At 52.3% G+C, this 23261-nt stretch overlaps 1 protein-coding gene across 1 annotated transcript; it reads right to left on the bottom strand.

Moving 5' to 3' along the window:
• Positions 1-1913: 1913 nt before the first annotated feature.
• On the bottom strand, positions 1914-13041 carry GPR4 (G protein-coupled receptor 4). Its single transcript, XM_025849862.2, has 2 exons — positions 12906-13041; positions 1914-6294 (listed from the first exon to the last, which is right to left on the bottom strand). Exon 2 carries the CDS (start codon positions 5470-5472, stop codon positions 4384-4386), a length of 1089 nt encoding a protein of 362 aa, XP_025705647.1. The 5' UTR covers positions 5473-6294; positions 12906-13041; the 3' UTR covers positions 1914-4383.
• Positions 13042-23261: the final 10220 nt, after the last annotated feature.

Raw genomic sequence — 23261 nt, 5'->3', positions numbered from 1 at the left:
GAGCACTGCAGGGGCGCTCCCTGATGTCATCGCGTCGACGCTGACGCTTGGCGTCCGATCGCTGAATATGCAAATATAAGGCGGAAGTGAGGAGGGTCAGGGGGCGGTGCCGTTAAACGGCTGTTGGGAGCGTGGTTGAATTCCCACGCCCGCCTTGGCTGCTGTCACCGTGTTCCTTCGTGACGTCTTGTACTTAGGTGGCTTCCCCGCTTAAAGGAGGCTCTTAATTAGTCCTAATTAGGGCTAATGAGTACCAAATACGCTTTCCCCGCGGGTTAGAGCTCTCACTGGGAGTAAGAAGAAACCGACCATGTAGTGATACAGACCTGGATTGGGATCCCAGCTCCGCCGTTTACTTGCTTGTGATGTTAGGCGAGTGACGTAACCTTTCTGGGCATCAGTATTCCCGTCTACAAAATGGGAATTATAATTAACACCTTGTTGGGCAGTTGTAAGGCTTGCATGAGAATCTCGAATGTAGAAACAGTGAGAGAACCATGATAGGTGCTTAGAATGGTGCCGGTCACAATAAGCCCCCGAGAAACAGCCTTTATTGCTCTGCAGGTCTGAACGCTGTTATCGCTAACGCCAGCCTGAGGGTGCATTTCATCCCCAGAAATAGTGAATCCAGCCCTTTCCTGAGTAACTGACCAGCTGAGGCCCAGAGAGGGGGTCGGGGGCCGGCAGAAGGTTTCTCAGCCCGCAGAAGGTGATAGCCCGGCGTCTTGGCTGATAAAACCATACCCGTTTTCAAGCAGCCTCACTTCCTCCTCTGGTGGGCGAGGGTCCCCAGGGAGCTGGCTCAAGAAAGAGTTTAAGGACATGTCCCAGACTGTCCTCCTTTAGCCAGCAGGGAGCAAGATCATATAAACAAGGTCAGGAAGGGGTTGAGAGAAATTTCTGGATGGCGGAGTCTTGATGGGTAATTGAGAACGTCTAGGAGAGGCAGAAGGAGCGGGGAGGAGAGAGGAGCAGAGGAGCGGTGTGTAGGAGGAAACCGGTTCAGAAGGCAGAGTGGGGGGGGGGGTTTCCAGGGGACCCAGGGCTTTCCTCAGCATCCACTCGGAGTCCTTTAGTGTCCTTTGTCAAATCCCTGACACGGATGGACCATCGTTTCTCCATCAGTAATAATGATGGTACTGACATGCGTGAACCCAGATATTCTAAATTCCTTAAAATACCAAGACTCCATAAAAGGAACCCTTCCAGGGCGCCTGGTTGGCTCTGTCAGTTAAGAGTCCGACTCTTGATTTCGTCTGGGGTCATGATCTCAGGGTCGTGAGATCGAGCCCCACAGGTCAGGTTCTGCGCTCAGCCAGGAGTCTGTTTGGGATTCTCCTTCTGTCCCTCCCTCTGCCCCCACTCTCTCTCTCTAATAAATAAATAAAATCTTAAAAAAAAAAACAAACAGGGGCGCCTGGGTGGCTCAGTTGTTAAGCGCCTGCCTTCGGCTCAGGTCATGATCCCAGGGTCCTGGGATCGAGCCCGGCATCGGGCTCCCTGCTCTGCGGGAAGCCTGCTTCTCCCTCTCCCACTCCCCCTGCTTGTGTTCCCTCTCTCGCTGTGTCTCTCTCTGTCAAATAAATAAATAAAATCTTAAAAAAAAAAAAAAACCACAACCCTTCCCCAAGATCCCTTCTGGACTGAAGGTGTGATAGAGCTTGGGGCCTATTCAAGGTCCATTATCTCCTTGGGACACCCCCCCTTCCCATTTTACAGACTGGCCAACTGAGGCCAGAGGAAGAAAAGGATTTATCCAAAGTTCCAGGAGTAATCAGAATGGAGCCAAGGCTGGAATTTCTCAAGTCCCAGCCAAGTCTTCTCCTGATTCCTGGGGTGTTAGTCAGGGGCCTAGGGGCCTACTCGGGGACTAGGGTCCCCATCATGGATTTAGGAAACTTCCAAACTGTACGTGACTTTTTTCCTGTTTATTTCACTGCTGTTTCCTCAGCTCCTAGAACAGTGCCTGGCACACAGTAGATGCTCAATAAATATTTATTGAATGAATGGGAATGAGCATTTGGTGGAGGAGTAGAGTTCAGGCTTTCATCTGATTCTCTGAGGGGACTGTGTTCCAAAAGGTTCTGGCCTTACATCTCCATCCCAGTAGCTTTATGGCTTTGGGGCGGGAAAATTACTAAGCCCCATAGATCCCAGGCTTCCCTCTTTTCTCTCCGCACCCAATACCGAAGCCCCAACTTCCTGCGTCTCAGTCACCTCCCCCTCCTGCAAAACCATCTTCCTCATTAGGTTCATTTTTTTTCTCATTACCCTCCTCCCTCCTCTTCCTTTCTCTGAGAAGGGTTTCCAGAAACCTCTTCTGGGAACTTCTGGGACAGGAGGGTGTGTGTGTGGGGGAGGAGGATCTTCACATCTCATCAGGAGCTTGGAGCCTGTTACACATCCATTGGGAGGAAGGGAGGGAGGTGACCTGTCAGAAAGGGCGAGGCCTGTCCAGAGCTGGGTGCCTGCTCTGGCTCTCCAGCCTGGTTATGGAAGGATGCCCATTCCTGGTGATCCCTGAGGGCCAGGAGAGAGGGAGCGTGACCCCATCAGCCAAGGCAGGCAGCCTCAGCCACCCTGGGGCATGGGAATAGAGGCAGAGATGGAGAGGGGAGAGGGAGCCCAGGATAACCCCAGCGCTGACTCACCAGCTGTGTGACCCTGGCCTAGTCATTTGGCCTCTCCGGTGACCGCCCTGGAATAGGGCCTGGGATCATTCCCAGAAGTCCTTCCAGTTCGGGCCCCCTGGTCAACCCTTTCCTCAGGATGGGCAAGGGGCTCGTGTTACATAATCCCAAAAGGCCCTGTGCTTCCTCCATCATTTTGAAGTATTCCTTCAAAATAAATCCCAAAGCTGACCACTGTTCCTTGCTCACCCCACCCCACCCCCACCCGGTTCAGCTGCCCACATCTCCCGCCTGGACCACTGCAGTCACCTCTTCCTGGCCTCACTGGCCTCCAGGCTGCTGCCCTTCCCATATTCTGTTTCCCACTCAGCGGCCGCAGGGATCCTGTTAACATTTAAGTCAGATCCCATCCCGCCCCTGCCAAGAGCCCTCCTGTGGCTCTCCTTTATTTCAGATTAAAAGGCAAAGTCCTCCCCAGTACCTACAAAGCCCCGATCAAAAGATCGGCCGGTCCCTTGCCAGTACCTTGCCAGTCCCATCAGTCATCAGTCGTTCCTCTCACCCTCCCGGCCTCCCCCTGCTCCAGCTGCACCACTCCACTTGCTCTCCCTCAAAACTCAGGTACTCTCTCACTCCAGAGGCTTTGCACTTACTGTTCCCTCTGCCCAAAGTCCTCTTCCCCCTGACAGCCACGGGGCTGACCCCCCCACACACACACCTGCTCTTTGTTCCAGTGTCACCTTCCAGTGAGCCCTCCCCTGACCTCTAGATCCAAGTTCATGTCATTCTCTGGCCCCTCAATCGGCTTTCTTTTTCCCCAGGACACTTGTCAATTCCAAACATTATATTTATTTTTATTTCCTCGTTTACCATGAGCCCCATGAGGGTGGGGGCCTGGGCTGTCTCGGTCACCCTTGCGTCCCCAGCCCCAGCCAGCACAGGGCTGGGCCAAGAGTGAATATAAATAAATCTCTGTTGAATGAATGAATGAATAAATACCCTTCTCTTGTCCTGAGCCCCTTCCCAAGCCTGCCCTGCTCAGCTCTCCTCCAGCTGGTCTGCCCCGACTGCCTTTCACTTGGGTTCTGAGTCTGCCTCCCCCCTCAGTCCTGACTTGGAGAATGCTGTTTATCTAGAAACTCACACTCGCTCTTCTTGCCCTCACTCCCTTAGATGACTAAGGGCTTCCCAAGGGCGAAAATGACCACTCTACGCCTCGGTGAATTTCTTCTCCCATCTTCCCCTTCAGTCCCCAAATTTTACCTCCTTGTTGGAAATAATCCTTTTTTTTCTCTTTCTTTTTGTCGTTACCTTCTGGAAACCGAATATTTGACTTAATTTACTTGTCCCCTCCTCCAGGGAGCCCTCCCTGACCCTCAGCCTGGGTCAGATGCCCTCAGGGCACCCCTGCATGAGCCCCATCCGCTCTGGGTCATCCCTGTCTGGGGACAGGTCTGTCTCCCCCATTGGAGTGGGAGCATGTGAAGGAGGGCCAGGATTGTCATTCGTCACCGCTGTGTCACTAGCACCACCCAGCACAGTGCTAGGTACAGTTCAGCCGAATTGTTAGGGGGTCGTGGTAGAGGATGATGACCGAGCAGTGACCCACCAGCCTCACTGTTTTCCCGTTTTCTTCTACTCTTATGACTATGAACACGGCCTCATTTGCATACAGTTTGCTTACATCAGACCAGGAGGGAAGGGAGTGTGGGATAAGATTCGAGGAGTGAGGGGGTTCTGCACGAGTGGAGGGTCACTGTGCAGGCGGCAGCATCTTCAGCTGCACCTGGTCTGCTTGGGAGGGCGGAGCTGCCACCCAGCCAGCTGCCATGGCCTTGGCCATGCTGTTCCTCTTGGAAGTGAGCGGGGTCTCCAGGGTGAGTGAGGCGTTGGCCATCTCCTGTGGCTTGTCACTGGCCAGGAAGCGGAGCAGATTGTGTAGGGCCTTGGCCACGTCGCTGCGGGCCCCCTCGTTGACAAGGCAGTAGAGGATGGGGTCAGCCACACAGTTGAGGCTGGTGAAGGCCAGCGAGCTGTGGTAGGCCGAGAAGATGCGCTCCTCGAAGCCACAGTCCCACGGGCGGCCCAGGTAGACGGCACTGCGTGAGAGCAGGAGCACGTGGTAGGGCGCAAAGCAGACCAGCACGATGGCGATGAGGCTCAGGGCCAGCCGCTTGATCTTGGCCTTCTCCTGGCGCTCTGTGGACACACTGCCCCGCACGGCCCGCAGGATGCCGCGGTAAGACAGCAGCATGAGGGCCCATGGGAAGAGGAAGCCCACGAAAACCCGGTAGAGGTTCATCCAGGCCACCCAGCCCTCCATGGGGAACTTCTCGAAGCAGAAGGTATGGTTGTAGCGGTCGCGGAAGAGCTCGTCGTGGAACAGGGGCGCCGAGTTGGCCCCCAGCTCCGTGGCCCAGACCACGGAGCTCACGGCCACAGCCGTCTTGACCCGGCGCAGGCGGGCAAACCGCAGTGGGTGGGCCACGGCCAGGTAGCGGTCCACCGAGATGCAGCACAGGAAGGCGATGCTGATGTAGATGTTGGTGTAGAAGATGAACCCGAAGAGCTTGCAGGAGCTGGGGCCGTGGATCCAGTTGTCGTGATGCAGGAAGTAGTCAACCCACAGTGGCAGCGTGCAGATGTACAGCAGGTCGGCGATGCTGAGGTTCATCAGGTACACCCCCAGCTCGTTGCGCTGCCGCACCTGGCGGTAGGCTGCCCACAGGGCCAGGCAGTTGGTGGGCAGCCCCACGCCGATGACGAAGATGTAGAGGGATGGCGGGAAGAGGTGGTCCACGCGCGAGTCCACGTGGCAGCCGTCCCACGTGCGGTTGCCCATCCTGGGCGCTGAGCCTTCTGAGGCACTTCCCCTGGCCCACGGGGGCTGTGGGGCCACAGGGGGCGGGAGGCCATCGGGCCCCCTGAGCCCCCTCCTTGGAGGCTCAGGGGAACATGGTGGGGGGCAGCCCACGGGGAAGAGGTGAGGGTGACCCTGAATCGTGGGCCAGCCTGGGCGGGGAAGGGTAGAGCTTGAGAGGGAAAAGTCGGAGGAAGGATAGAATTACGACAGGAGGGAGGCTCAGGGCAGGGGATGGTGGGATTAAAAAAAAGCTTTGTCAAGGGGGTGTTTATAGACCCAATCAGAGTGTAAATGAGGCAGTTGTGGGGTAGCACAAGAATTGCCTGAGGGGGGTGTTTATGGAGGAGACGAAGGCATCAGCGGGCAGTAGGAAGAGGGAGACATTTGTAGAGGATGCAGAACGTGCTGTGTGGCCACAGTGAAGTGATGGGGGGGGTGGAAGATGCGTGAAATATATGCAATAGTGTTGAGACAGGACAGACTACAGTTAGGGAGGGTGGAGAACACCAGGCAAGGTCAGTCGGGGCGCTGGCGCTTCCTAGGACCCCAGTAAGAAAGAAGGAAACAAGTTGACTGATGAAGAGAAGATTATGGAAAAAGAGGTACCCTCCGTCTGGGAAATGCGGGAAGGGTGTTTAAGAAACAGGAAGGAGGTGAGTAAGGGCTATTATGGAGGAGGATTACAGATGGAGTGAGGAATTTGAGGGGGGGCAGGGGGAGGGCTCCGGCTTGGTCGTGGTGGGAGCTGAGCAGCTGGGATGAGGTGGCCCGCCTCACAGTTCAAAGCTGACTTTACAGTGCCTGTGGGGAGAGAGGTCTGTGGTGATGGGAGTCACGGACACCCCCTTCTCCCCACACCCCTCACCGTAACCCGTGGGCTGCGGAGGGTGGACACCCTGGCGATACCTAATTGAGCCTCATTCTAAGCAACAGATCTGTGTAAATGCAGATTTGGGGGTCTGGATCTATTTTCCCTGATAGATGTTAAAGACCCCACTCAGGGGGCCCCTGGGTGGCTCAGTCGTTAAGCGTCTGCCTACGGCTCAGGTCATGATCCCAGGGTCCTGGGATCGAGCCCTGCATTGGGCTCCCTGCTCGGCGGGAAGCCTGCTTCTCCCTCTCCCACTCCCCCTGCTTATGTTCCCTCTCTCGCTGTGTCTCTCTCTGTCAAATAAATAAATACAATCTTTAAAAAAAAAAAGCATATAAAGACCCCACTCAGAATTTAGCTAGAAACCATCTAAAATGCACAAGTATTTTATCATGCTTTGGGAAATGCTAACCCTGTCATTTCCCAGATGGAGATGAAGCTCAGAAAGACTGCTCGCTCCCATCAAGGATGCACAGCAAGGCCATGACATAACAGGGACTACTACTACTAACCCAGGACACCCCATTCTTGACAATGATAAGGACAGATAATAACAGCTAAGGTTTATTGATTTATTCTACATTGCAGACCCTGTTCTAAGCACTTTTATGGGTATTAATTCATTACATTTTCAAGAACCCTAAGAGGAAAGTACCGTTATCCTATTTGACAAACTGAGTCACAGGGCAGTTTGAAGACCTCTCCAAGGTCCTGATGATGACAGAGGGACAATCTCTGCTCTCACCCTTTTTCTCCAGCTTGTGCATGTTTCCACCCAAGAATAACTGAACAGAAAGGGGCCCTGGGCTTGGCAGTAGGGGCTGGGAACCATAGCTGCTTTGGGCTGGGGCGGGGAGGGGAGAGAGGAGGGGCTGCTGGGTGTGATCCCATTTGGGCAGCAAGGGGAGCCCTGGCAACAGGGCTGGAGTCCCTCCCTCAGGAACCACTTCCCTCATTGCCTCTGCTCCACCCCAACTTTCCTGAGTGAGAACCTTGGGCCTGTCACCCCCTTGGGAAGACCTGCAAACACAGGGCAAAGGACAGTCATGGACCAAACCCCCGACCATTGTCAGCCCCAGAGGGTAGGGGAGTGACGTCCTGAATCAGAGGCACCTTCGGAAGCCACTCTATCCAGAGCTTTATGTTTTTTAAACTGTGAACGCTTTTATTATTGTTATTATTACTATCTTTTTAAAATAAGATCTTAAACTGGAAAGCCATCTAAGTGGAAAAAAGAAGCTGCTCTGTGTTCTCAATGAAATCAGGTGGGAGGAGGGGGGCCACCTCCGAAGAATCCCCCAGGACACACTTAGAAAACCACTGGTTGAGTCAGCTGGATTTATCAGGAAACTGAGGCCCAGAGAGAGGAAGGGATGAGCCCAACGTCCCACATTGGGTTCTTGGGAACCTCCCAGATGCCAAAGCATCTTTCCATGGGAAAGTCCTCTTGGCTCTACATCCACAATAAACCCTGAATCCATGCATGTCTCTCGGAACCCTCTGCCAGTGTCTGCTCTGCACCACCATTGCCAATTGCTCGATTGCTTGGACCATTGCAGTAGCTCCTCACTGCTTTTCCTGGCTGCCATTCTGGCTTCCTTCAACTCACTTCCCACAGGGCGGCCACCAAGGTCTTGTTAACATGAAAATCAGCTCTCATTACTTCTCTGCTTGAAATCCTGAAATCCTGAAATCCTGAAATCCCAGTGGACAATCGAAACTCCTTGCCCCGGGTGATAAGGCACTGCTTGACTTCCTCCCCCCACCCCCCCTCCCCCCCCCCCGCGGGCTCAAGACCCATGACCTTCTTTCCAGCCTCAAAACCTTTGCTCTTTCTCAGATCTTCTTAGGACTCAGCTCCCTCACCTCCTTCACTTACCCGCAGAGTCCCACCCACCCACCCCCAGGGCTCTCTCCTCACATCACCTTGTATCTTGTTCCCATCTATCTGTCTGTCTGTCTGAAATGGACATTCCAGGAGGGCAGTAACCTTGTGTTGACTGCTGTCTCCCAGCACCCAGGAGAGGCCCAGCATATAGTAGACACTCAGTAAATGACTGTGGGTTGAAGGAACAGGCATTGGTCAGCCCATCCTGCAATGCAGGCTCTCTCTCCCCCTGAGGCAGCTACAAGTTCAAAGAAGTCCCTGCAGGGTCCCACGGAAAGAGGTTGGAAGGGAAAAAAAATGAAAAGGGCAGGATCTATCCACTACATAATTGACTTTGAAAGGTCAGGGCTGAGTCCCTGCTTAGTAAGCCCTACCCCCTGTGGGGTCCTTAGCAACCCAGCGGCTGCCCCCACCCCAGGCTGCCCCCACCCCAGACTCGCAGACAGAGGTTCCTGGATCCTGTGGACAAAGGGTGGAGACAGAGCTTGCTCCCTGGCTTGAACAGTGCAATCCAGCCCCTCCCTTCGAATATTCCCCACCCAGACCGAGTCACTCAAAAAAAAAAAAAAAAAAAAACCAAAAAACAGTCCTCTCTCTGCCCTCAAATCTCCCCTTCTCTCTGACCCCTGGTCTCCTCCTCTCTCACCTTCTGTCTCTCCCTCTTCTTGTAACATCGAGAAAATTCATTTTTTTTCGAGAGTCTCAGTTTCCCCTTCTGTATGGGGGGGGGGGCAGAACTTTTATACTATTCACATCACAGACAAGAAAATCCTTGATAGGACATCCTATCATCTACAAAATGTGCAGCATTTGAACAATTATTATTATTCCATGGGCACAGGAGAGCTGAGACCAGAAAGGAACCAAGGCTGGGAGTTCCCTTGGCCCCACGCTGTCCAGACCCCCTGGGTTCAGCTGAGGCTGGAGCGGGTACAGCAGGCATAAGACTTATTTCCGGAAGCCAGAGGAAATACACTTCTCATGGCTAATTTCCTTGAGGGGGAACCAGCTGGGCGCTCACCTCACCCTCCTCCGTCCCTCCTCAACCCACCTGCTTCCTGGGGCTTCTGGGCATGAGGAAGGGGTACTCAGCCCTCTCTTCTCCCCACCTGAGATCTGCCCACCATCAAACCCTCAAAAGCACAGAACGGAGACCCTAAGAATTCCACAATGCCACAGGTCTCTGTGCCCCAACTGGGAGTGCAAGGCTATTTCTGACCCCTTCCTGGTACACGTGGGGAAACTGAGGCCCAGAGCAGCAAGACCCTTGTCTGAGTCATGTGATGTGTCAGGACCGGGCAGATCTCCAGTCTTTCTTAACCCAAGAGCTTCCCCTTTCCCTGAATGTTTTCTCTCCTCACTCCCTGTGCTCCTGTAATGTTTCTCAAGTCTTTCTGGGGTTGTCAGCCCCCTTTGAGAATCTGCTAAAATATACAAGGAAAGACTTTCTCACCACCGAAAAGCAAGTGACCACAGTGTCTTTGTGCCCCTCCAACACCTGACTCCCTTGCCCAGCCTCTGGGGTGTCCAGCTCCTCTTCAGCTTGAGCTTTATTCGGGATTCAACCCCCAAATCTTTGAAAAAGCAGCTCTCCCTATCTCCAGGGCCCCTTCTTTGGACCCTGCTAGCCCCTCCCAGGAAAGGGCAGAGAGATAAGCCCGAATGTGGAGTGATAGTGAGAGGACCAGAAGGACTGGTCAGACCCCGGCCCCCGCTTTATGCCTCAGCTGCTCAAGCCGGGTAAGTCTCTGGGCCACCCCTAAATCCAGCAAGGCTAAAGGACTCTGGAGGGTTGAGAGGACCAGACGGAGAGGTGATGCAGCCCCCCCCACCACATCCCTGCCCACCCTCAGGGTTCACTCACCAGCCTTGTCCTAGAAGCCACCAGACTGCCTCTCTGCCCCCCTTCCCTCCTCTGTTGGTTCCTGCTTACCGCCACCCCCTTGGCAGCCCCGGGGGACAGGCCAGCTCCGGTCTGCTCATTAGGGGACGAAATGTGATCACCGTGCCTCGCTCCCCACCTGGTGCCCTGGCGGCCGGCGGAAACCAGGGGGCAGTCAGGCCTCCGTGACCACCTTGCTGGGCCTCAGTTTCCCCATTTCTACCGAAGGAGTCCCCATCTCCCCCCCTCCCCCCGCTCCCACACCACCCAGAAGGGACACCAGGGTCCTCCTACTCGACCCCTCCGACACCGTCCATTCCAGCACTCAAAAAATCCTCAGGATCTATTGTTAGTCCTGTTCATGGTTTACCGTTCTATTATTGTAACATTCTAGAGCTTTACCTTTCTTCCATTCTATTATTATTATCCTCGCGGCTTTCCATGTCCTTACCCTTCAAGTTTCTAATATTCCAGGAGTCTCACATTCCAAGATTCTAAAGTTCTATTGTTAGAATGCTCTATGATTTTTTTTAAACATTCTACGACTTTCATCATCTATTATTAAACTCTCGGTGATTATTATCTTGGCCCAGCAAACACGAATACGTATTTCCCTGTTTTTTCTTTTTTTTTTTTTACAGAAATGGGAACACACTCTATATACCGTGAACCCCACTTCCTTTTCCCCCCTTATCTCTTCTGCTTGTTAACTGCCCAGCAGCCTGAAGGCCCAAGGTGGCACAGAATTCTAAAATATGGGGGGTTCACAGGAGGTTGGGGGGAGTGCGCTGTCACCTCCACGCAGCTCCTAAATTCTCCCTGCCCTGGGTGGGGGGGCTACGAGGACCCCAGAAGCCCAGGCTGCCTCCACCGCCTTGCCGCCCTGCCGGCCTGCCCGCGGCCAGCTCGCTCACACACCAGCTGAGTTATTATTTGTCTAGACACAAACCAAATTATAGGCCCTGTCCCAAGGGAGCAGTGGGCTTCATGGGGAGGGTCAGGAGACAGAAGCGGGTGGGAGTTAATCCCTGCCCCCCCCCATTTCCCTCCCCCTCTTCCCTCCTTCTCTGAAACTCCACCCCTCCCACCCAAACCAACCCTTGTCCCCTCTCCCCTCCCCAGCACCACGGTTTGGGAAATATTTTCTCTTCTCTGCTTCTCAAAGGCTCCCCTCTGGATTCCAGCTTTTCATACTCACCCTGGCATTCTTCCCTCCTCACTGTGAAGACCTCTTTTCCCAAATTAATCCGACTTAGTGGCAGCAAAAGAAGCCAGCTCTCTGGATTTGGGCTTCAGTTGAAATGGCATGGACTGACTCACTGTGGGGACTTCGGCTCCTGGGCCTCAGTTTTCCCACCTGTAACATGGGTGCTTGACCTCGATGGCTCTGTAAGCCCTTCGAGCTCTCTCTGCTTGGAACACTGAAAGCTGCCCAAGATTCCGACACTAATCTTTTTGGATTGAAGCATTCATGTATCCTGAGGACTTGTGATTTGAAGGCTCTGGGGCCCCAGTCCTCCCTCTGATCATTCTCACATCCTGAATCCTTCCATTCAAAGCCTTCACACCCAAGGGTTCTTGATTATGATTCCCAGAGTTCAAGAGCTGCCCATCATCCCTCTCATTTCCTCCTACTGGGACCCCCCTCAGAAAGACCCCTCCCCATCCTCAACCCAAACCTGAAATTGAGTTCATCCGCAGAGATAGAGCTTGGGAGGTAGCCTCTTGGTGGGCTCAGGAGGAGGGGGGCTGGTGGCGGGGGTCGGGTGGTGTGGGGGCGCTAGGGGGTGGCCCCTATCATCTCCATCTGTGCCAGCAAGTAAATCCCCCAGCACACATCCTGCCTGAGTACACAACACACATCCCACCACGAACAGTGGCTTACAGAAATTCCAGAGCTGTCCCCTCAGCCTTGTTGGGGGTGGTGGGATGTCCAGTGCAAGCAGGGGGTGGGGGGAGAGAGGTGGAGGCAGGAAGGAGTTAATGGTGACCTAGCCAAATCCTGGAAGGGAGGAAGTGGGGGAGGAAGTCTACCCCCCCAGCCAGGAATTCCTGAAATTGGAGGGTGGGGTGGGTGCGACCTCAGGAGCAGTGGGGTGACTCTCTAAAGGGGGTACTGGGGTTACAGTGTCCCTCAGAGTCCACCTGCCCCAAGGCAACCCTACTCCCCCCGCCCCCCACCCCCAAGCAGCTCCTCAGCCCAGCGGAAAGCTCGGGGATGCACCAGAATTTGGAATGAGACGACAGTGGGGTCAAGGTGCCAGAAGAGGGTCTCAAGATACGCAGAGTAAGAGACAGAAATACAGGAGAGAGACAGGAAGAGAAAGCGCAAAGAGATGCACAGAGACCGGGAGAACCACGGAGTTGGAGGCAGAGGGATTGAGCTCGAGAGACTGAGGGTTAGAGGCAAAGCGAGACAGGGAGAATGGGTACAGAGACCGAGAGAGGGCCAGAGCCACAGCCGGACGGAAAAGCAGAGAGAAAGAACGAGATACAGAGACATCCAGAGATGCAGAAGGAGAGGCCCACCCAGAGGGAGAGAGGACCGCAGACAGAGACCCATCCGAGACGGGCGGAGAGAGGGAGACAGACCCACAGACACGGTCCGCGGGGAGACGGCGGGAGCGCCAGCACCGGAGAGGGGCGGGGACCGGCCGGCGCGGGAGACTGGGGCACCGACGCAGGGGCGCAGAGCCCCCGAGGGGAGCGCCAAGGACGGGCCCCGCGGGGGCCGGACGCCCGGCGCGGGCAGGGGAAGGAGAGGCGCCTACCTGCGCGCGGCGGCTGGACGGGGCGGGCGGCGCCTCTCTCGTCTGCGGCGACGTCTGGGCTCTACCGCGGCTCAGGGACCCGGCGGCGACTCGCTCCGGCCCGGGGCAGGAGCCGCCGGCCGAAGCCCCGCCCCCCGCCAGCACCGCCCCCGTTAACCACGCCCTTGGCACCGCCCCTTAACCCCTTTAGGCTTTCACCCTACTCCAGGCTTCCAGCCGCGGGGAAACCTCACCTGCTGCCGCAGCAACCACCCCCAACGCCTCCGAGTCCCCAGCCTGGAGGCCCCCATCTCCTTAACCCCTTTGCTTCCCCTCCATCCAACCCCACACCTCCTGCTTGACCAAGCCCTCACTCAGCCTTTGACCCTCCTTGAGCTGAGCCATTTCCTCCCCTCTGAGACCCGAGTCCTTAACTTTCTGGTCATTGCATGCCTCCCTTCCCAAGGGAGAGAACAAACGAGTCTAAGTCCTCCCTCCTGGGGTCAGGGCCGCCGCTGTCAGGAGTCCTGTCTCTTGGCCAGCCAGACCTTAGGCTAATGGCCTCTCTGTGCCCCGGTTTCCTCTTCTGTCAAAGTGGCCACTCACAGGCTCTCTGTCATGGGGAATGTCATCTCATAACGGCAATACTATCAAGTCTATAAAACATGCCCCCGCCCCCGCGCCCAGTGCTTTCCATTCCTCCCCGTTTTATATACTTTTCCCCACAGAACTTTTTAAGTTATCTGTCCCCCCACTAGAGCGGGGGGGAGTCATTTCTGCATCTGGTTTGTTTACTGTTGTGTGTCTGTTGCCTGGAAGGCGGCTAGGCACATGATAGGTATGCAAGACACATGTTTTCAGGGAGTGAATACATAAGGGTAAAATGGTATTTGCTGATTTTTATTATGATCATCACATTCTTCATAAATTGGTCGTGAGAATTCATTCTTGATCAAAGCACTATGGACAGACCTGGCATCACGTAGCACTCAGAAATGACAGCTATTGGGTTCACAAATTCTTTTCTTTTCTTTTCTTTTCTTTTTTTTTTTTTAGAGAGAGAGAGCACACAAGAGCCAGGGAGGGGGGTGCAGAGGGAGAGAGAGAATCTCAAGTAGACTCCACACTGAACGTGGAGCCCGACATGGGGCTCGATCTCACTACCCTGAGATCATGACCTGACCGAAATCAAGAGAGGGATTCTTTTTTTTTTTTTTAAGATTTTATTTATTTGACAGAGAGAGACAGTGAGAGAGGGAAAACAAGCAGGGAGAGTGGGAGAAGCAGGCTCTCCGCCTGGGATCACGACCTGAGCCGAAGGCAGACGCTTAATGACTGAGCCAGCCAGGTGCCCCAAGAGAGGGATTCTTAACCGACTGAGACACCCAAGCCCCCCCGTTCACAAGTTCTTTTTTTTTTTTTTAAGATTTTATTTATTTAGGGCGCCTGGGTGGCTCAGTTGGTTAAGCGACTGCCTTCGGCTCAGGTCATGATCCTGGAGTCCCGGGATCGAGTCCCGCATCGGGCTTCCTGCTCAGCAGGGAGTCTGCTTCTCCCTCTGACCCTCTTCCCTCTCGTGCTTTCTATCTCTCATTCTCTCTCTCTCTCAAATAAATAAATAAATAATCTTAAAAAAAAAGATTTTATTTATTTATTTGAGAGGCAGAGAGAGCATGTGCCAGGGGAGCAGCAGAGGGGAGGGACAAGCAGACTCCCTGAGCTGGGAGCTGGACCAGGGCTCTATCTCAGGACCCTGGGATCATGACCTGAGCTGAAGTCAGATGCTTAACCGACTGAGCCACCCAGGCACCCTAGGGTAGCTATTCTTAAAGTCATTTACTGCGTGCCCTTGGACAAGTGACTTCACCTCTCTGCACCATATTACCTACTTCTCAGGGCTCTTGAGGGACACAGAAAGTGAGAGAGTTAACTAAGCACCCAAGCAAAACACACGCAAATAAGGGCATTTCCCTTTCATCTTCCCTCAAGGAGACAGTCAGGGAAAGCAAGAAGGGAGGTATCAGATCAGGAAGGCTGTAGCCCCTCCCCACATATAACCCCATACACATCCTATCGGTCTCAAGACAAGTCCCACAGAGCCCTCCTGTCAGAACCTTGGTCATTCCAAGCTCCTCCTAAAAAGAAATTCTAACGGTCCACTGGGAGGTGAGGATCCCCTTCTCTCTTGGGCTCACCCTAGGTTTCTGCTGATCCAGTCCTGGTAGGAAATAGGTGGCCATTCAGAGCTTACGTGGGAGCACTTATGAAGGGACATTTCAGAGGGGTGGGCAGGCTGAAGGAACCCACACAGTGTGAGGCAGCACCAAGGGACCAGCCATAGGGAGATCCAAGCCATTACCACCCTTAGGGCAGGAAGCTGGAGTTTGGAGAGGAGCCCATAGAACCTATAACTCTAGGTAGAGAATACAGCCACTTTCAGAGCAGCAGGGATGCAAGGGCAGGCCCCCCAAATACTCCCACCTCTCTCCTCCTACATTCTGATTTCCTGTCAGTGCCTCCAGTTGGCAGAACCCAACCAGAACGTGGAGGGCAAGGGAGCCGCATGGATGGAGTCCACACGGGGCAGTCTCCCAAGGTCCAGAGCAGGAAGAGAAAAGCTCAGAGTGACTCTGGGGGTGACTCTGGGCTGGGGGGCGGTGCACAGGGAGAGAATCGCCTGCATTTCTTCTTCCATGCAGGTCTAAGACTGGACACAAGAGGGCGACAGAGCACCAAGAAAACCAATGAAAAGGATGCTTCACTAGCACCCGCCCCCCCTCCAGAACTTGGACCGTTGAGAAGGGTCAAAAGGCGGGGAACAGTAAAGGAGACTTTGATCCGAGAGCGGCACAAACTGGCTTCTGAAACCTGGAGATCTGGAGGGTTGATATAACGGCTGAAGTGGTGGTGGCTGAGTAGGAGTTCTCCAAGTGGACGCGTTCAGACGTGGCGAGGCGGGTGCAGAGGGAACAGCATGTACGGAGGCTCTGAGGCGCGAAATGTCCCAGGGAAGGGCAAATACGGGTGACTCAAATGGTTGGAGATTAAAGATGGGGACACGAGAGGATTCTGGCTGAAACAGCAAAGAAGACAGGATTAAGGGGGGGCGGGCAGCTAACATGCAATGAGCATTGACTGCATTCCAGGCACTATTGTAAGCACTTCGAATGAGTATCTCATTTAATCTTCAAAAAACCCTACAGGGAGTTGCCATTTCACAGATGAGAACATTGACACACAGATGTTGTCAAAAGGCAGCAATTTTGGCAGCTGGGTTCCAATGCTTTAACCACTGTTATGCTATTTCTCAGGGTGGGAAATTGAGGCTTGAGGCATTTGAACTTCAATCCCCTTCATATAAGACACAACTCTTTCACACACTTCAACACACACAGAAAACTCGAATATTCGTTCAGCAAACATTCCCTGAGCCCCCACTGCTGTGCTAGGCAGCTCTGGGGACACAACAGGGACCACAACAGCCGTGGCCCTTCCCTCCCAGGGCTGGCAGCCTCTGTGGGGGTGACAGATCTATCCCTTACAGTGACCCCTCTGGTCAGAGGGGATGCTGGAACCCAGAGGGGCTTTGTCACAGTTTGTTGGGGAAATAGGAGGAAGGAGGGAGAACAAAACCCTCAGAACTTCCACCTGAAACACTCCCCTCACTTGGTTCATTTCTTCCTTGTCCTTCAGTAGTCAACCCGGTTGTCCCCTCCAGGAAGCCCTCCTGGTTGCCCCCTTCTTCCTCTGCCCCCTCAGGGTCACCATTGTCTGAGGATGGATCTGCCTTCCCCACTGAACTGTGAGTACCTTGAGGGCAGGACTGGGGCTGTCTCACTCAGCACTGTCCAACCATTGCCCAGCTCAGGGCCTGGCCTAGAATAAATATGCGCCAAAAAATAAAAATAAAATAAATTGAAAAAAGAATAAATATGCTTCTTGCCCTATTAAAGAATTCATTCACCCATTAATCAATACATACATTTGTCAAGCATTTACCACACGCTAGACACCGTGCTAGGCACTGGGGATACAATCTTAAAAATTAGCCAAAATCCTCACCCTCGTGGGCAATGGGTTAGTGAATGATTGATTTCTGGTCATATTAATTGAGATCCAATAAGAAGAAAAAACTCTCTAAAGGCCTGAGATATAAGGGGAGCCACTCTAGTTTTGTTGTTGTTGTTTTTTTTACCATTTATTTGAGAGAGAGAGAGAGCACAAGCAGGGTGAGGGGCAGAGGGAGAAGCAGACTCCCTGCTCAGCAGGGAGCCCAATGTGGGGCTCGGTCGCAGGACCCTGGGATCATGACCTGAGCCGAAGGCAGACTCTTAACCGGCTGAGCCAAGCACCCCGCCACTTTAAGATTTTAAGATTTCTTTCTAAGTCAGCGTGATGATAGATAACTTTGTTGAGACCAAAAGCCTGATTTATGGCTCATCAAGCATACATTGTGCACCTGCTTTGCAAACAAGTGGCCTAAAGGAAAACCATCTTGTCCTTAAGATACCGATCAGGGTTCCTACTCCCTTCATTCCTTGACATCAAAACTTGTGATTCCAGCCTGTATGTTAATTTATAATCTTTTGGCAAGATGTAAAGAAGATAACCCTGTAAAAACTGTTGATTCTCTGGAGCATGTTTCCCAGGCAGCTGTTCTAACTTGGGCTCAAATAAAACTCTCTTTCTTACTTTTAGAGATTCTAAAAGAGGGGCACCTGGGTGGCTCAGTTGGTTGAGCGTCTGACTCTTGCTCTCAGTTCAGGTCTTGATTTCAGGGTCATGGGTTCAGGCCCCACGTTGAGCTCCACAATGGGCGTAGTCTACTTAAAAAAAAAAAAAAAAGATTCTAAAAGGTTTGTTCATTTTGTGTTGACAGATCCTTGGCCAGAAAGATGGAAGGGATGGAACCCTTTGGCACGATTGAACACCCTCCGAGAATTTCAGGTTTGGTACAGGGGGGCTGTTGTTTCTGAAGGGTATTGAAATTGGAAATGTTATAGGTTAGGCAGCTGTTTCCGGAGACTCATGGACAATCCTTACTGGCCAAAGGGGCCTTTGCAGGCTTCTCCTGCAATAATTTTTTCCTCTTTTAGGAAGAAATGGACTTTTGAAGTTGTCACTCTGGAACTATAAGGCTCTGAACTTTCCGACCCGAGACCATCTTGACAGTTGAGACAAGGAACAGAAACATAAATGTGTCATGTTCTACAAAATTCTTTTTTTTTTAATTTTATTTAGTGATCTCTGCACGCAAGGTGGGGCTCACACTGTCGAGCCTCACATCAAGAGTCGCACGCTCTCCTGAGCCAGCCAGGAGCCCCTCCACAAAAGTCCTATGTATTATTTTGTCCAGGAAAATCCTATATGTTTGCTACCTTAGAATGTTTCTATGAGAGCAGTTGTTCTCAGTGTGGTGCTCACAGCATCAGTATCATCTAGGAACTCTTTGGAAATGCGAATTTTCTCCGGAGGAACCCAGACTGACCGAAGTGGAAACTGAATGGGTGGTTAGGAGAAAATGCATTTTCATTCTAACAAACCCTGCAGGCGATTCTAACACACCTTCAACTTTGAGACCTACTGAGCTAGAGAATAGGAAAAAAAAAATCCCCAGGGTGCCTGGGTGGCTCAGTTGTTTAAGCGACTGCCTTCGGCTCAGGTCATGATCCCGGAGTCCTGGGATCGAGTCCCGCATCGGGCTCCCTGCTCAGCGGGGAGTCTGCTTCTCCCTCTGACCCTTCCCCCGTCTCATGCTCTCTCTCTCTCTCATTCTCTCTCAAATAAATAAATAAATAAAATCTTTAGGAAAAAAAAAAAATCCCCAAAGCAACTCCAAGTGCCTCCAACATTAAAAACAAGACGTAGGGACGCCTGGGTGGCTCAGTCGGTTAAGTGTCTGCCTTCAGCTCAGGTCATGATTTTGGAGTCCTGGGATCAAGCCCCACGTGGGGCTCCCTGCCTCCCTCTCCACTCTTGCTCTGTCTCTCATTCTCTCTCGAATAAATATTTAAGAAGCAGCGAGAAATCTTGGAAAAGTAGTTTTATGAGTAGAAATTTAAAGAAAACATTTACGATCTAATACTCCCTGAACGCCCCGTCTCCCTTGAGCACTAGGCATATGACCACCAGCTGCAAAAGTGCGCTCTGTCTGCCCTGGGGTCCTGTCCCCTTGCTGCTTAAATAAACTTACTGAGTTGCACCATAAAATGTCTCAAGTATTCTTTTTTTTTTTTTAAGATTTTATTTATTTATTTATTTGAGAGAGAGAGAGAGAGAGAGAGAGAGCAGGAACACAAGCAGGGGGAGTGGGAGAGGGAGAAGCAGGCTTCCCGCAGAGCAGGGAGCCCGATGCGGGGCTCGATCCCGGGACCCCGGGATCATGACCCGAGCCGAAGGCAGACACTTAACGACTGAGCCACCCAGGCGCCCCTCAAGTATTCTTTCTTGACCTTCGTGCTCAGTGATCCCGAAACATTTTTGGTGGCCCGTACGGGGATTACAGCATGAATCTGAGAGCCTCCGTGGGGCTTGGTAAGTCTTCTTTAGCTCCAATCTTACTTACTTGTTCTTTTCTGGAGGTGTCCTGAGTAGTATGACCCTTTGGAATGTGCCTTGTTCGAGTGGTCAGGGGAGAACCTATTGCCCGTGGGACAAGCTCCTGCCACTCCACGGACACCACCACCTTGGCTATATAATGGTGTTGGGCTCAGAAATCAGGCTCTGTCTTACCGGTTTGGTTTTTTTTTTTTTTTAAGATTTTATTTGGGGCGCCTGGGTGGCTCAGCTGGTTAAGCCTTACCTGTTCTTTTAAGACTTGTATTCTTCTTGGGCATGGGACGGCCATACATGTCGTTACAACGGCTGATCTTAAGACTCCTGTTTAAGGTCTCCTTCCAAATAACCAGGTGTGATCCCTCAATGAGCATAAAATCCAAGATACATCTGACTGCGTGCTTCCAGAAAGGGACTGATTGGAGCTATTACCCAGGTGGGGCCCTCACCTAACGGGGGGACTGCTCCCTGGGGCTGGACCACGGAGAAAGCTCATGAGAAAGTTGCCTGGATTAGATAGGAGTTCCATCCTTTGGGGTTTTTTTTCATGGCTCTCGTTTGCCCTTATACATGGGCTAGTTGGCATTCTCGGTCCTGCTCTCAGATTGAAAGTACTTCTAGTGGGGGCGCCTGGGTGGCTCAGTCGGTGAAGCGTCTGCCTCCGGCTCAGGTCATGATCCCAGGGTCCTGGGATCGAGTCCCGCATCGGGCTCCCTGCTCAGCGGGAAGCCTGCTTCTCCCTCATCCTCTGCCCCTCCTCCTGCTAGTCCTTTTTCTCTCTCTCTCTCTCTCTCAAATAAATAAATAAAATCTTAGAAAGAAAAAGAAAAAGCACCAAACCCACTCTCCGGGGGCGGTGGTGGGGTGGTACGTGACTCGAGCACACCTGCTCTCAGATCTCGAGAGTGTACTTTTCGCTTTCATCCCCTTTCCCACTGTGCTGCATGTCGTTCTTGAATTCCTTCTCATGAGAAGACCAGAAACCTTCGGTGACTCCTTTGGGTCCGGCTAGGTCAAGACCGGGGGGCCTGGGGTCTGTTCACCTGGCAACATCTTTTTGGCGACCACGAAGAGACAAGGTCCAACAGCGGCTTGAGGGACCCTCTTCCTCGGTGAGTCTCCCACTCTTTTTGTAACACTGTTGGCCTCGATAAAAGCTAGAGGATGGGAACGTCTGAGCAGAAAAATGGACCGAAATCCCTTCTGGTCAGGCCTTTATGGCCCTGTGCCCAAACCCTGATCTGTCCACACTCTTTCAGGACACCCCGAGGACACCCCTCTCCTCACCCTCTACTCCTCAATCCGCCATCAGCTCAGCTGACTCAGGCCCTTCTGTTGCTATTCCTCCGCCATGTCCCGTGTTCTGTCCTGTTCTCTGCCGGCCGCCCCCCCCCCCCGCCCCGCCACCGTGTCCTGTACATGCCTCCCTTAGTTTCTCCTGAGTCACTCGTCTCCTCCTTGTTTGCTTCTTCGTTTGTGTGTCAGGTCTGGAATAGAGAGGGCTGCATGGATGCTGCCTGCCTCTTGTTGCGTGTGAGGTTCCCTCCCTCATTCGTTGCCTGGCTAACGGACAGGAGAACAAGCTAATCGTCCGCGGAGTCAGGCCTGTAAGAAATATTCCCCAGGAGCTGCCGAAACACCTTTTGTTTCGGGGAGGAGCTCTGTCTTCTCCAGCGGGTCACGAACTGCCTGTTTTCACTTTTTGCTGCTGGAAAGAAAACGTGTGTCTGTTCCGTCTGTCCAAGCTGATGAGCTTTAGGACCGGGAGTCCTCTTTGTCTGCCCTCTGGGCTTTTATCCGCCTCCAGCCTTGCTGGGGGCACCTCACCGATTCTGCCTCCGCCCCCCCCCATTCCTGTTTCTGCACCGCCAAGTGCTCAGCTTGCTGAACCGGCTTCTCTACCATCCTCAGGGCCTCAAGCCATTGGCTCCTGCTCTTCTTACCCTCTCTCTATCAAAGAGCCAAGACCACCCCTCCCTGGACTTCAGCCTCCCAATTCAGATTTTCCCGCAGGTGCCCCAGCTAAAACTGACCAACGGGGGACAAACTGATTGGCTTTTGGTGGACCCAGGTGCAACATATTCAGTATTTAAACTAATTTAAGTTTGTCAGTTTCATTAAGGTAAACATATCTGCAGAGTTGTCAGCATTAAACATAAAAACCTTAAAATTTTTTTAGAGGGGGTGGGGGAGGGGCAGAGGGAGAAGGAGAGAGAATTTTTTTTTTTTAAGATTTTATTTATTTGAGAGACAGAGACAGAGAGCGCACAGGTGGGGAGGAGAGGAAGAAGCAGGTTCCCCGCCGAGGAGGGAGCCCGACGTGGGGCTCGATCCCAGGACCCTGGGATCATGACCTGAGTCGAAGGCAGACGCTTAACGACTGAGCCACTCAGGCGCCCCAATCTTTTGCCTTTATCAGGTCTTTGATTACTTAAAGTTAAAACTTCTCAATATTAAAGAAGCTGAGTTTTGCTAACAGCTATGTAACTTCCAGTAGAATCCCTTATTGCCATCTTGGTGAAATATAGTTTTGTAATGATCTCTAATCCTATTTAGGCATGTGCTTTTTTAAAAAATTTTTGTATTGTTATGTTAATCACCATACATTACATCATTAGTTCTTGATGTGGTGTTCCATGATTCATTGTTTGTGCATAACACCCAGTGCTCCACGCAGAATGTGCCCTCTTTAATAGCCATCACTAGGCTAACCCATCCCCCCACCCTCCTCCCCTCTAGAACCCTCCGTTTGTTTTTCAGAGTCCATCGTCTCTCATGGTTCGGCTCCCCTCCGTAGGCATGTGCTTTAAAACCTTCTGAGATCTTTCACAAAATTCCGAGATTTAAACTCTAAATGAATGCCTTTCGACTAATCAGGTTTGTTTATTTGATATGTTAAGTTACTCGGGTTTGGTTTTTGTTTTGTTTTGAAAAAACATTTATTTATGAGAGAGACAGATGGGGCAGAGGGAGAGAATATCCAAGCAGACTCCCGCTGAGCACAGAACCCAGATACAGAGCATGATCTCACAAGCCATGAGATCAAGACCTCAGCCAAACACGAAGAGTCAGATGCTTAACCGACTGAGCCACCCAGGCGCCCCCATTAAGTTACTTGGAAAGCATGTCAAAGAAATAATGATAAGCCTTAGGTTGTACTGTATAGGTAAGTAATATAACTATTCCAGAAAATATATGAAATTCCTTAAGTTTTAATATGTCCTGGTATAAGGTTATTACTTGAATTCTTTTTTTTTCCCAAAGATTCTATTCATTCATTTGAGACACAGAGATAGAGAGAAAGCATGAGCAGGGAGAGAGGCAGAGGGAGAAGCAGCCTCCCCGCTGAGCCAGGAGCCCCATGTGGGGCTTGATCCCATGACCCTGGGATCATGACCTGAGCCGAAGGCAGAGGCTTAACCATCTGAGCCACCCAGGCACCCCCTATTACTTGAATTCTTGAAATGTGTCACAGAAACAACCAGATTTCCATGTCAATTGCATTATCATGAACTTTCATATCAGATCTTTTTTTTTAAGATTTTTTGTGTGGGGGGCGCCTGGGTGGCTCAGTCTGTTGAGCGGCTGCCTTCAGCTCAGGTCATGGTCCTGGGGTCCTGGGATCGAGCCCCACATCCGGCTCCCTGCTCAGTGGGGAGCCTGTTTCTCCCTCTCATCTGCCTGCCACTCTGCCTGCTTGTGCTCTCTCTCTGCCAAATAAATAAATAAAATCTTAAAAAAAAACCCAGATTTTATTTTTTTTAAAGATTTTATTTATTCATTTGAGACAGAGATGGAGAGAGAGCACGAGCAGGGGGAGAG

This window comes from Callorhinus ursinus, unplaced genomic scaffold, assembly GCF_003265705.2.
Source record: "Callorhinus ursinus isolate GAN/ISIS: 27379988/994484 unplaced genomic scaffold, GSC_fseal_2.0 scaffold71, whole genome shotgun sequence".
Lineage (NCBI taxonomy): Eukaryota > Metazoa > Chordata > Mammalia > Carnivora > Otariidae > Callorhinus > Callorhinus ursinus.
Note: the sequence above shows the minus strand (reverse complement) of the source record. Positions and strands in the feature narration are given on the sequence as shown.

Bases quoted from the DNA above. Each gene is read 5' to 3' on its own strand.
- GPR4 (XM_025849862.2), bottom strand. From the start codon at position 5,472: ATGGGCAACCGCACGTGGGACGGCTGCCACGTGGACTCGCGCGTGGAC.